This window comes from Berghia stephanieae, chromosome 11 (assembly GCF_034508935.2).
Source record: "Berghia stephanieae isolate SIO BIC M18660-M18661 chromosome 11, UCSD_Bste_1.3, whole genome shotgun sequence".
Taxonomy (NCBI): domain Eukaryota; kingdom Metazoa; phylum Mollusca; class Gastropoda; order Nudibranchia; family Aeolidiidae; genus Berghia; species Berghia stephanieae.
In genome coordinates, this window is record NC_088370.1 from 40057092 (window position 1) to 40072091 (window position 15000).

Here is a 15000-nt window from a genome sequence, read left to right on the forward strand (position 1 = left end):
GAAACATGACGCCTTTTAGGCGATATCACATTGTGTTTTTTTCCGACAGAGACAACGCTGTTAACGGCCGGGTACTCATATTTTATACCTGAGTAAGGTGAGAGATTGTGAGTAAAGAGTCTTTTCCGAGGACGCAACTCTGTACGTCGAGCGAGGCTCGAACCCGGGACCTTTCGATCCGAAAGCGAGTGTCATACCACAAGACCACATAGCCGCACAAGTACATTGACAACGTATCCTTGGGTCGACATCTATCTGTTCCCTGATTGAACCAGTCCCCCTTGTCTTACTTTTTAAGCGTAAATCTATAGATAGAATGAAGTTGACGTCACTCAGGTCTTTGTTATTGATTCTTGCCATCCGCGTTTATGAGCAATTCTCACTAAAACGTATCGATAGTATGCGCTTGGCTAAGGAGCTCACAACTGTACAAACATGAGAACGGAGTTCATCTCACTCCAGTTATATTTCAGTTGGCTTAGAAAATCGTTATTGTCTATTTGATTATCATTCTTTTAATAACATTCTCTTTGAATTCATTTCAAATTAGTGAGTACTTTTCTTCCACCCATTTGTCACGTGGCCATTTATTATAAAAGCTGATTGATTTAATCTTCATTACTCACTTCTCTCAAGAACTTACACCTGACGACCACACTATTCCACTCCTCATATTATCTATATTTTCGAGATCTGTATCTTACTCTCGGGAGTTGTGGATCACTTCACTAATGTGGTGTTGTGGTATGACACTCGCTTTTGGATCGGAAGGTCCTGGGTGCGAGCCTCGCTCGGCGCATAGTTAAGTCCTTGGAAAAGGCTCTTTACTCACATTACTCACCGTTCTCAGGTGTAAAATGAGTACCTGGCTGTTAACAGCGTTGTCTTTGTCCGAAAAAATTATAATATCGCCTTACAGGTGTCGTGTCTTGTCCTAAACGTTAATTGTTGCTGCTGGACAAGGACCCCTTGAAAAGCGCTTTGAGCACGTTTAGTGGATATTGCGCCATATAAAAGCTCAATTTGTTTTTCTCACTAATTTTGATTCCCGCCGTCAAAATGCCGGGACTCACTTTACCGCCTTTGCCAGTTGAATCACTGTCAAGAATTAGTCAAGCCCTGGTCGTGACGGCAAAGCACAGCAAGTACTGTCAGACTGGAAGTTTGAAGAACCGCAATATCTCATATTAGCATCATCTCAGCAAGATCGCATAAGTTATCATCATATTCTAATTTGTAACTGTAATCATTATAGATAGTATGCGCTTGGCTAAGAAGCTCAAAACATTGTCACCCGGAAGTACAACGGACCAACAACCAAAACTCTGTGTAACCATGAACTTTTATAGACTGGATAAGACATACAGTTGAGTGAGAGTTATTCATAAATGTGGATGACAAAAAACAATAACAAAGACCCAATTGATGCCAATTTCATTAAATATATTTATGAAAAAGACTTATTTAATTAGATATCATTTTAAACAATTCATTTGTTATTTTTTAAAGTAACAAGTAAGTTCTGGAGCCTTTACTTATCACATCATTATTTTATAAATGTAGTCGAGTTAGCTCTTGAGCACTAATCAGACCATGACACTCACTTAAAAAAGATATAGCGCAATATCTACTAAATGTGTTCAAAGCGCTTTACAAAGGGCCCCTCACCAACAGTAACACGTAACATAAAGAACGAGACATGATGCCTGTTAGGCGATAATACAATTTTTTTCCCGACAGAGACAACGCTGTTAAAGGCAAGGTACTCATTTTACACCTGAATACGGTGTGTGTGTGTGTGGGGGGGGGGGGGTTCACAGCGGAAACGGGTAGTACTCTTGTGTATGATATAAGCATTAAACATCGTCCCAGTTGGATTCAATAGTCTGATGTCACGTCCGCCCAGCAACCAGCAGCTTGGTTCTAAACAAAGTTAATCGGTACTTTTTATTCTTCATGCTGGGTAGAACTTTTTCAAATGTCATGTGATCAGAATGTATAAAAGTCAAAACATGATCAGATTTATCATGTTTTTCTCCTCTGGATGCACTTTTATGCTCGTCGTCGGAGTATTTCATAAGTGCGTCCTCCATTGTTCAGATAGTTCAGAACCACTTACTAAGTCAATTACTATGCGTCATTAGGTGGGAAGTGACGCCATGACTGTTGTGACCTATTATCGGGTAAACTCCGCGGTGTAGTGGTTGCATGGCCGACCGATCATCAGGAATTAACCGGTAGATAACCACGCCTCTCGGACAATCATCATCATGTAAACAATGGCAGTGGTTGGTAGACACAGCAAACTACACAGGTTTTATTATCGATGGTATGTGATAAGTAAAATACCCACTGTTCTACCGTTTGATCAGTAGAATCAGCACAGAAAACTATGTAAACTTAAACGTTTTTAATATGATCGAGAAAACCATGTGATAACTAGTCACCCATTTGTCGATATAAAAACAATAACAACGATCAGATGGAGGTCGAATTCGTTCACGTTATTGTTTATAACCAACCAACTATGTTTGTCCGAGCACGTGTGAAGGTGTGTCACAAATTCCATGTTTTGATTGGTGAAAAATCTACTGGTTAATTCTGAGATTCGATCCCATCTCGGCGAGACAGGCTGGTTTTTATAATTTTTTTGGATTTTTTTTCTTACTTGTACTTTACCTTTTTTTTTCTTTCTTTCTTACTTGTACTTTACCTTTTTATTTCTTTCTTACTTGTACTTTTCCTTTTTTTTTCTTTCTTATTTGTACTTTACTTTTTATTTCTTTCTTACTTGTACTTTTCCTTTTTTTTTCTTTCTTACTTGTACTTTACTTTTTTTTTCTTTCTTATTTGTACTTTACTTTTTTTTTCTTTCTTGTACTTTTCCTTTTTTTTCTTCTTTCTTACTTGTACTTTTCCTTTTTTTTCTTCTTTCTTACTTGTACTTTACTTTTTTTTTCTTTCTTATTTGTACTTTTCTTTTTTTTTCTTCTTTCTTCCTTGTACTTTACTTTTTTTTTTCTTTCTTACTTGTACTTTACTTTTTTTCTCTTTCTTGTACTTTTCCTTTTTTTTCTTCTTTCTTTCTTGTACTTTTCCTTTTTTTCTTTCTTACTTGTACTTTACTTTTTTTTCTTTCTTACTTGTACTTTTCCTTTTTTTTCTTCTTTCTTACTTGTACTTTACTTTTTTTTTCTTTCTTATTTGTACTTTTCTTTTTTTTTCTTCTTTCTTACTTGTACTTTACTTTTTTTTTCTTTCTTACTTGTACTTTACTTTTTTTTTCTTTCTTGTACTTTTCCTTTTTTTTCTTCTTTCTTACTTGTACTTTTCCTTTTTTTTTCTTTCTTACTTGTACTTTTCCTTATTTTTCTTCTTTCTTACTTGTACTTTACCTTTTTTATTTTTTTGCTTTGTCTCGCACTGTTTCATCTCCATCTTTTCAGCGCTCACAAAAGTCACGGTTGGTGTGTCAGGTGCATTCAATGTCCAGACTAACGACTTAGGTTGAATCTATTCGGTAATGAAATTACTTTATTTGCAATATCGTTACTTCCCGTCAATTTGTTTTTTGTTATTACTTTATCTCGACCGATTATAAGGATATTAAAACAATAGGCTTTAACCTATGATAGCAATAATAAAAATTTGCTTTGTATCGCACACATCTTTTTCCAGAGGTCACACAAGGACACGGTTTAGTGTCACCTGGAATTCAATGACCAGATAAACAAACGCGCTTTAATTCATTCGGTAATTAAATTACTTTATTTGCAATATCGTTGCTTCCCGTCAATTTTACGGTATGTTATCACTTTATCTCTACCGATTATACGATATAAAAACAATAGCTCGAGATAAACTATTATAGCAATTATAAAAACGCGAATTATATTATTTGCAACTACTGGAGTCAGAAGTCATTGTTGTGGTGGTTTGAATTCACTGCCATTTTCGACACTAGGAAAACATTTAAATAATCAATTGGCCAAAATACTTTTAGAACTTCAAATTGAAGAGCCTAGTGAGTAAAAGTACTGAAATTATAGGAAATTCGTTCTGGAGAAAGAAAAAACGGAGGTTAAAATTTGGGTTAGGCTATAAAGAGTATATATATATATATATATATATATATATATATATATATATATATATATATATATATATATATATATATATATATAAAATCAATTGTAGTATTGAGATAGCGACTTCGTGTTTGTGTTTTATTGTAGATTTTGTGTTTATCGTGAACAGAATTGATGGGTGAAGGGATGTGAATATGTTTGAAATTTATCACTGATTAGCTAAAAAATAATGGAAATATGACTTAAGTAATTTTAGTCTACAATTTGCATCGGACGTTGTGCCAAAATGTCGTTGTAGTAACATCCGACACACCCGCACACACACCCTCACGCGCGCGCGCACACACAAAATACTCCAATACTAACTCATTTTGAAGAACTATTGGGAAAATAATTTTCACAAGTTTCGATAGATGCTGTGCGCTTGGCTAAGAAACTCACAACATTGCCATCAGGAAGTCTAACGGAGCAACACACAAAACTTTGTGTAACTTTGAACGTTTATAGATTCGTTTCCGGATTGCAATATTGTGAGTTTCTTAGCCAAGCGCACAGCATCTATAGTCTGCATCTGTTGTCTGGTCAATGCAGTTTAGTGAGAATTACTCATAAACATTGACAGTAAAAAAACAAAACAAACAAACAATAACAAAGACCTGAGTGACGTCAACTTCGTTTTATCTATTGCTTGAAGAATGAAAAGTAAATCAATTGGATTTAATAGTCTGATGTCACGTCGCCCAGCAACGGCGGCCATCGTGGTTCTAAACAAAGATAATCTGTACTTTTTATTCTTCATGCTGGATAGAACTTTTCATATGTTTTGTGATCAGAATGTGTAAAAGTCAAAACATGATCAGATTTATAATGTTTTTTTCCCATCTGGATACGCTTTTATGCTCGTCGGAGAAGTATTTCATAAGGGCGTCCGCCATTGTTCCGATAGTTTAGAGGTAGTTATTAAGTTACTATGCGTCATTACGAGGAAAGTGACGTTACGACTGTTGAAGCGTATTACCGGCGATTTAACACCAATAGAATAGATAGTATGCAGATGACGTCACTCAGGCCTTTGTTATTGTTTTTGCCATCCGCGTTTGTGAGTTGTTCTCACTAAACTGTATTAACCAGACTATAAAAGTTCATGGTTACACAGAGTTTGTGTGTTGGTCCGTTATACTTCCGGATGGCAATGTTGTGAACTCCTTGGCCAAGCGCATTCTATCTATAAAATAAATAATTTCTCAAAGTTCCAAAAAGCGTGGACAGAGTTTTTTTTTAAATAAATAATAAATAAGTAATAAATAAATAATAAATAAATTCCCTATACTTATCCCGAGGGGGAAATTCTTCTTTAGGATCTATTCCAAGGGAAGACTGGAATAACCCAGGCGTCAGCCGCAGTGCAGCGCCACAAAGTGAGCTAAGGCTAGGTGACTTGCTCAAGGCCACACAGCGCTACGTATAGTCGAACTCGGTACCTTTCTGGTACGAAGCAAAGACCGCACCTCCGGGGATTCTCTTTGTTTTGTTTTCTTTGCTTATTTTTCATTTAATTGTCCAGAGAAACTGATTAAAACGATGTTTCTTTTTTTCCAAAGTTGTTCAGAATAAATTAGCATTAATGTTTTTTTTTTTTTTTTTTTTTTTTTAATATAACGAAGATTATCAAATTGCCCTTTTGGAAAGATCTCATCGACCGCAATTCGATTCAATAGTCTGATGTCACGTCGCCCAGCAACAGCGGGCATATTGGTTCTAAACAAAGAAAATCATTACTTTTTATTCTTCATGCTGGCTAGAACTTTTCATTCCCTTTTCATTTGCCTTGTGATCAGAATGTTTAAAAGTCAAAACATGATCAAATTTATGGGGTTTTTTCCTCTGGATACGCTTTTATGCTCGCCGGAGAAATATTTCTTACGGGCGTCCGCCATTATTCCGATAGTTTAGAGCCAGTGTTACTAAGTTACCATACGTCATTAGGAAGGAAGTGACGTTACGACTGTTGAAGAGTATTACTCTTACTGATACTGTGTATCCGAAGAAAAGAAAATAAAGCTATGGTCTGACACGTTTGATAAGTTAATAGAAGTCTCAGGCTTGAAAGTTTGAAAATGTCAGGATCATCGTAATCAACTGAGATCCCAATGGTTCAGTTGGTACAGCAGCAATCGTTTTATCGGTTTCCTTCAGGATGTAGTTGTGATGTTTAATCTCACCTTATTGTCCACTCTAGCTGTTATTCGGTAGCTTGGATGTTAGATGGCGATAACGATAACCAAGCCCCTAGAGTTCATATTGTAAGAGATGTTGGCGCTATATAAGTGTGCAGTATTATTATTATTATTATTATTATTATTATTATTATTATTATTATTATTATTATTATTATTATTATTATTATCATTATTATTAATATTGTTATTATTATTATTATTATTATTATCATCATCATCATTATTATTATTATTATTATTATTATTATTATTATTATTATTATTATTATTATTATTATTATTATTATTATTATTATTATTATTATTATTATTATTATTATTGTTATTATTATTATTATAATTCAGCGTCCTATCAAAAAGGAAGCAAGTAATTGTCATTACGTTTAACGCCATAGAAACCGGAATCAAACTCACATTTTATGGGCCTTACAGCTCAAAACATCGACTTGAATCAAGCGATATTTCCAGTAACAAGATTTCCGAAAAAAATTAAAATGTATTTTGTTAGTTTACAGCGGCATCGAAATGACTAGACTATTCGCATGTAACTTATTTCAGTTATTTCATTTTGTATTGTAATACGTCAATGGGGCTACGTTTATTGTGATAGTTTAATCAAAACCAACCATTCTGTGTATTTAATTAACAATTAAATAGTATGAAGTTGACTTCACCTAGGTCTTTGTTATTATTTTATTACCATCCGCGTTTATGAGTAGATAAGTGTCACTGAAATGTATATATATTAAACGTTCAAGGCTGCACCAAGTTTTATATGCTGGCCCATTAAACACTCCGGATGGCAATGTTGTGAGCTTCTTAGCCAAGCGCACACTATCTATCTATAGATAGAATGCGCTTGGCCAAGGAGTTCACAACATTGCCATCCGGAAGTATAACGGACCAACACACAAACTCTGTGTAACCATGAACTTTTATAGTCTGGTTAATACAGTTTAGTGAGAACAACTCACAAACGTGGATGGCAAAAACAATAACAAAGGCCTGAGTGACGTCATCTGCATACTATCTATACACACGATTTACAGTGAGTTGTTTTTAGAAAACAACAACAATTTCAAAGTTCAAAATCTTCATTTCTCATCGGACACGATATGGATCCGTTTTGGGTAAGTTTTATTATTAAAGAAAAAGTGCATGACTCCATCGGGTCCCAATAGATAGTATGCAGATGACGTCACTCAGGCCTTTGTTATTGTTTTTGCCATCCGCGTTTGTGAGTTGTTCTCACTAAACTGTATTAACCAGACTATAAAAGTTCATGGTTACACAGAGTTTGTGTGTTGGTCCGTTATACTTCCGGATGGCAATGTTGTGAACTCCTTGGCCAAGCGCATTCTATCTATTGGCCCACTTCTCACTTTCTTTTGGTGACATAAGTCAGTGTGACTATTGATAGTATGCGCTTGGCTAAGAAGCTCATAACATTGCCATCCAGAAGTATAACGGATCAACACACAGATCTATGTGTAACCATGAACGTTTATAGTCTGGTTAATAGATAGAATGCGCTTGGCCAAGGAGTTCACAACATTGCCATCCGGAAGTATAACGGACCAACACACAAACACTGTGTAACCATGAACGTTTATAGTCAGGTTAATACAGTTTAGTGAGAACAACTCACAAACGCGGATGGCAAAAACAATAACAAAGGCCTGAGTGACGTCATCTGCATACTATCTATAGAGTTTAGTGAGAAGTACTCATAAACGCGGATGGCAAAAATCAATAACAAAGACCTGATTGACGTCATCTTCGAGCTATCTATAGATAGTTCGAAGATGACGTCACTCAGGTCTTTGTTATTGTTTTTTTTTTAGCCACCCGCGTTTATGAGTAATGCTCACTGAACTGTATTAACCTGACTATAAACGTTCATGGATACACAAAGTTTTGTGTGTTGGTCCGTTATACTTCCGGATGGCAATGTTATGAGCTTCTTAGCCAAGCGCATACTATCTATATTGTGAGAAGTGAGCAGTGGGCTTCCGTTAGTTGAGCTCCGAATAACAAATTTTGATAATTCCATTGGTTGTATTATTCTTGAATTTCTTCGTTATTTTCATCGTTATATTTTTAAAAAATGAGCTTTTATATAGCGCAATATCCACTAAATGTGCCCAAAGCGCTTTACAAGGGATGCCTGGTCAACAGCAACATTTTATTAGCATTTAGGACGGGACCTGACACCTGTTAGGCGATATTACAATTTTTCCGGACAAAGACAACGCTGTTAACGGCCAGGTACTCTTTTTACACATGGGTACGGTAAGAGAATGTGAGTAAAGAGCCTTCTCCAAGGACTCAACTATGCGCTGAGCTAGGCTCGAACTCAGGACCTTCTGATCCGAAAGCGAGTGTCATACCACTAGACCATATAGCCACACTTACTTAAGCACTATGTCACCAAAAGAAAGTGAGAAGTGGGCTACCGTTAGTAGAGCTCCGATTAACAAATTTTAATAATTCCATTGGTTGTATTATTCTTGAATTTCTTCTTATATAGCGCAATCTCCATTAAATGTGAAGTCAAAGGTTTTACAAGGGGTCCCTAGCCAACAGCAACACTTAACATGTAGGACGAGACATGACGCCTGTTTGGCGATATTACAATCTTTTTCCGACTGAGGCAACGCTGTTAACGGCCAGATACTCAGTCTACACATGAGTTCGGTAAGAGAATGTGAGTATAGAGCCTTTTCCTTGGACTCAATTATGCACCGCTCAAAGCGGGACTCGAATCCCGGACCTTCCGATCCAATGGCGAGTGTCATACCACTAGACCACATTGCTGCACAAAGAGCTCAGTTTGTCAGTTTGTTATCCGACATTAGATCTCATTAATTCACTTACTTAACTCTTTCATTACCGATCATTTTCAGTATTGTCCCAAAAAATGGCCGAAAAATTGATTTTTTAAACTCAAACAAGCTCTCTTCAAAACAACAATGTTCTTGGTAATTAAACAAATATCATTCTTCAAAGTTTGTGATGTACAAAATAAATCTGAATAAGAAAAATGTATATTCTGTCGTAACTTCTTCTTCTTCGTTCCTCTGATGGTTATCTATGGCTGCAGTCCGATATCTGCTATGAAGTCTGTGGTCCGCTTTAGGTCCTCAGCCTCGCCATAGAGCTTTGTGTTGAGTGTTGTAGGGGTGACCCAGTGGTTCGAACGTTGCACGTTGTTCTGTCGTAGCAAATGTGACGATTTTGCTGCAGGTGGTAAGGAGAGGGTAAAACAAGTATGTTCTACTGGGTGCCCAAAATCAAGGTTGACCTCAAATAAGTACAGAATCAAACTGATGTTGATTTTTTTCCTTATAGATATCCGCCCCGTAACCATAATTGCTCATCATTAGTGTTGCGCTGAGGACCGATCCCAAGAAACGATCCCACAGTTCCTTAGCTGAGAACTGAGGACAGGTTCCGAGGTGGAGAACCGTTGGCGGTTCTCGCTTCTTATAACCTTTCTAGGGTCCTACTGATTGCCGCCCGGAGCCGTCCGGATGCCTAGGGAAGCCAACCGGAGCCGTCCGGAGATCATCTTAAGCATTCTCAAGCCATTTAATGAGTATTTTTCAATGTACTATTTACCGATCAGTACCAATTGGTACTGATTGATAACTAGTACATTAACCATTGACAAAAAGATTATTGGTACTGCTCGATAAATAGTACATTGACCATTCACAAAAAGATTATTGTTACCGATATATATATATGCCTTCCTAAAGCTCCTCGTGTTAAGTGAAACAACTCACTAACATTGACCTGACCCGCTCCATCAATCTTCGCAGACACACACACACACACACACACACACACACACACACACATGCCTAATGGCTATTGTTATAGTTATAGCACTATTTTCATGTTTTGATGTAATAAGCCTTCTCCGCTCTCACTTTCACTTAGCGGTTCTACAGCCATCTACTTCAGGCACGGTCCCATCGTTTGACGGTCCCAACGATGCCTTGTGGTTGGCCAACGTAAAAAAAGAACCGGTTCTTTGACGGTCCCAACGATGCCTTGTGAATGGCCAATGTCGAAAAAGAACCGAATCTTGGAACCGGAACCGGCCCTTGCGGTTCTCATTTCCCAGGGACCGTAGAACCGGCGGTCTTAAACATGCTTGGGACCCGCCCCGCACTACTATCTATTGTATTTATCTATCTGCCTATCCACCTATCCATTTCTCTCTCTCTCTCTCTCTCTCTCTCTTATATATATATATATATATATATATATATATATATATATATATATATATATATCCATCCATATATCTATTTTTTAAACTATATATATTTCTTTCTACTTGTGTACTTTTGTTTGTTAAAATACAGGACTGTTGATTTTTTTTATTCTTCAAATAATAGCATCTATGGAAACATATACAATTATTACTACTTTCCTAAAAGATAGACACGGTTTCTTTTATCTCACTCAATAGATTCAAACCATTGTACTAAAACAATTACAACAATAGGCATAATGTCACCGTCAATTTTATTTTGAAATCAGTATTGTATTGTACATGATCGTCCCGGTTTTGAGTCAAGCTCATATTATGGACTATTAATAATAATAATGTTAACAAAAAAATAGACGTCTACATTAAAAACAGTTTGTGTTATTGGTCCTTTTCGATGATTTATTTTTTCAAATAACGTTCTGACATGGAGAATTAATAATAAAACTTGACAAGTTCGGTTAGACAAATAGAGGATTTGAGTGAATGGGCGGCTAAATGGACTGTTCAGTTCAATGACCGAACGGTCACTTCACTTTCATGCTCTTTTGTATCGTGCCAAACCAAAGCGCTTTTCAGTCTCTGATACCGAATAGCCAATTCGTTTTGATTTACGCTTGGTTGGGGGACCTACCTTGTATGTATCATAATAATAATAATAATAATAATAATAATAATAATAATAATAATAATAATAATAATAATTATAATAATAATAATAATAATAATAATAATAATAATAATAATAATAATAATAATAATAATAATAATAATAATAATAATAATAATAATAATAATAATAATAATAATAATATGGTGAGTTTTCTGCTGTATCTGTTGTCAATGTTGTCCTTCTTGTTGTGGTTTTGTTATTATTGTTATTGGTGTTGCCTTTGTTATTGTTGTCGTCGTCGAGGTTATTATCGTTATTGTTGTTGTTGTGGTTGTTGTTGGTGTTATTGTCGTCGTCGAGGTTATTATCGTTATTGTTGTTGTTGTGGTTGTTGTTGGTGTTATTGTCGTCGTCGAGGTTATTATCGTTATTGTTGTTGTTGTGGTTGTTGTTGGTGTTATTGTCGTCGTGGTGGTTATTATCGTTATTGTTGTTGTTGTGGTTGTTGTTGGTGTTCTTGTCGTCGTGGTGGTTATTATCGTTATTGTTGTTGTTGTGGTTGTTGTTGGTGTTATTGTAGTCGTGGTGGCGGTTTTATATGAAAATGAATAAAGTTGACGTCACTCAGCCTTTTGTTATTGTTTTCAGCCAGCCATTTTAATGATTAGTTCTCACAAATTCTATCAATCAGAACAATAACCGTTCAAGGTTACACATAGTTTGATGTGCTGGTACGTTATGTCCGTCTGGTGTATGTTGTGAGTATTTTACCTACACACACAGCACCAATATTCAGGTTTTCATCCCACCGGGTCAGCGATCACATAGTTTGTTTTCGTTGTCCAATGATTGAATATTTCTTAACGAATGACTCATGAGTCAAAACAAACCTGGGTGGGGTTCCTGACCTCCCACAGTGGACAGGGAGATACATACTGTGTATTCTGTCCCCTTATATCTGTTTTCCAACTTGCTTTCTGTCTTTGTCTTGGAATGAAAATACTTGGTTTTGTCCTGGCCCTGGCCAGATGCCCGTGCTGAGAGGGAAACAGTCAAATGAATATGTAGTTTTTGGAGATGATATTTTTTTCCTTGTAAATTATCTCCCTGTTATGCACTGTATTATGTATTGTTATGATTTCTAAAAATTTGAGTTTGTTCCTCTTAGTAAGGGCCTGTCCTTGTGTCTGGATTAGACTTTTAGGTGATCTCAAACTAAGTACTTTGATAGTGTGTTCTTGGAATCTACATCTGTTTCCTATTTGAACCAATTCCCCTTTGTCTGCCTTATTCTTGGATCCTTTAATTGTAATTCTAGAACTTTTTACTATCCCATTTTCTTCCTTTTTACTGGCGCTGATATGACCTTAATGTGTTGCAAGCGTAAAACAATTAAAAACAACAAAACAAACAGTCAAAACAAACAAAATGACACAATGTGATGATGGATATTTCAAAAACTGTGAACACTTTTAATTTCTGGACTAGGTCAGTTTAGATCACCGATGTGACCAATGATTCGAGTGCGTGAAAAAACAATATTGATGTTATGCGGTTAGCTAGAAAACTCATAACATCTCGCCAGCCGGATATGTGACACACACGACAGCTAATCGTAGCCATCGCTAACTTATAGCCTGACACTGACCAAAAAGTGACGTCGAAAGACCATTCTTTGGCCACAAACGAGCATAAATCGTGAGTTGTATTCAATAGTTCAACCAATGAAATCACTTGTTTCATTGAGCACCACAAACGACAACTCACTAGACCCTACACAAACCTAAAAATGACGTCAAACCATAAGTCCTAGTGGGTTCCAGCGTAGCCATCGTTAATATTTTTGCCTGACACTAAAACCCACCAGGACTTATAGTTTGACGTCATGTTTTAGGCTTGTGGGGCGTCTAGTGAGTTGTTGTTAGTAGTGCTCAAGGAAACAAGTGCTCACATTGGTTGGACTATTGAATACAACTCACGATTTGCAGCCACGCCTTAATTCGGCATTGTGTCGAGTTGAAACAGTTACCAAGAATGGGATTGATCTATATTCATGTTTTCGTCCAACCAGGTCATCACTCACATGAGGTGTTGCTGTCCAACGATTGGATATTTCTTAACAAATGTAAACACGTTCCTTTGTTTACAAATGTTGTAAACATTTCCATGTGTCAAGCTGAATCAAATGACCAATCGTGATGTTAGATGTCTAAAAAGCTGTGACCACTTTTCACTAGTTGGGTCACTTTGAGCACATTTTGCAATGTGACCAATGACCTCAAGCACATGGATAGTTAATATAGATCATGCTCATTAAATTTAACATGAAAACTCAAAGAATAACACATTGAAGGAATAAAGCAGATTGAGAAACTAAAATCATCTCTCTGAAAATCAGCAATACATTGTCAAATAAATGTTTATAATGGGTACGATCTATATTACATTTCCATGTGCTCGAGGTCATTGGTCACATTGCAAAGTGTGCTCAAAATGACCCACTTTGTGAAAAGTGTTCACATTTTAAGATTTTAAGAATAACCAACGTTACAATTGGTCATTTTGCTCAGCATGATACACGGGTATGTTTACAACGTTCGTAAACAAAGCAGCGTGTTTGGATACATTGAGAAAACTCCAATTGCTGTACAGCAAAAATTCGTGTGATGGATAAATAGGTTGGACGAAAACATGAATATAGATCGCTCCCATTCAGATATAAAAGTCCCGATAGATCAATTGGTAGAAAACTTGCTTCACACCCAAAGGGACCTAGATTGAGACCTCTCTGTCCATCCAGCAGTGATTGAGTAGTAAAGCGCTTTGATCACATTTAGTGGATATTGCTCTATAGACAGTTCGAAGATGTCGTCACTCAAGCCTTTGTTGTTATAATTTGCCATCCGCGTTTGTGAGTAATGCTCACTGAACTGTATTAACCCGACTATAAACGTTCATGGATACACACAGTTTTGTGTGTTGGTCCGTTATACTTCCGGATGGCAATGTTATGAGCTTCTTTGCCAAGCGCATACTATCTATAAAACTGTTCAAGAATATTTTTTTGTTTGCCTTTAAACAGTGGTATCTTAAATGGGCATTATCTATATTAACTTTCCATGTGCTCGAGGTTATTGGTCACATTGCAAAGTGTGCTCAAAGTGACCCGCTTAGTGAAAAGTGTTCACACTTTTCAAATATCTAACATCACGATTGGTCATTTTGTTCAGCTTGACACGTGGGTATGTTTATAACTTTCATAAACAAAGAAGCGTGTTTACATTTGTTAAGAAATATCCAATCATAGTACAGCAAAAAATCATGTGATTGATGACCTGGTTGGACGAAAACATGAATATAGATTGATCCCATTGACTCTTCCTGATGTAACACCAGATAGATAGGATGGTCATATATATAGATAGTATGCGCTTGGCTAAGAAGCTCATAACATTGCCATCCGGAAGTAAACGGACCAACACACAAAACTGTGTGTTTCCATGAACGTTTATAGTCGGGTTAATACAGTTCAGTGAGCATTACTCATAAACGCGGATGGCAAAAAACAATAACAAAGACCTGAGTGACGTCATCTTCGAACTATATATAGCAGGACGATCAATGTTGCAGTCAAGGTCATTCAACTGAGTAATTAAATATTTTATAACCTGTTTCAGAATACGCTTCAACAGTCCTAACGGACGTCACTTCCCTCGTAATGACGCATGGTAACTTAGTAACTGGCTCTAAACTAAATTAAAAGTACTGAATTTCTTT

General features: G+C 36.4%; 1 protein-coding gene across 3 annotated transcripts in view; it reads left to right on the forward strand.

The window, feature by feature from the left end:
* The window catches only part of LOC144956976 (solute carrier family 28 member 3-like), a 98272-nt gene that overhangs the window by 55572 nt on the left and 27700 nt on the right, over window positions 1-15000 (forward strand). The window contains exon 1 of one of the 3 annotated variants that reach the window (XM_078887847.1): window positions 3936-4024. The exons of 1 other annotated variant lie outside the window; for it this stretch is intronic. Coding sequence is in view for 1 of the 2 variants with exons in the window: in XM_078887845.1 (XP_078743971.1) it covers window positions 7444-7458 (15 nt within the window). In the remaining variant the exon portion in view is untranslated. Of the gene's footprint in view, window positions 1-3935; window positions 4025-7320; window positions 7459-15000 lie in introns of those variants that run through there. One more of the 3 variants, XM_078887845.1, reaches the window with a different exon arrangement.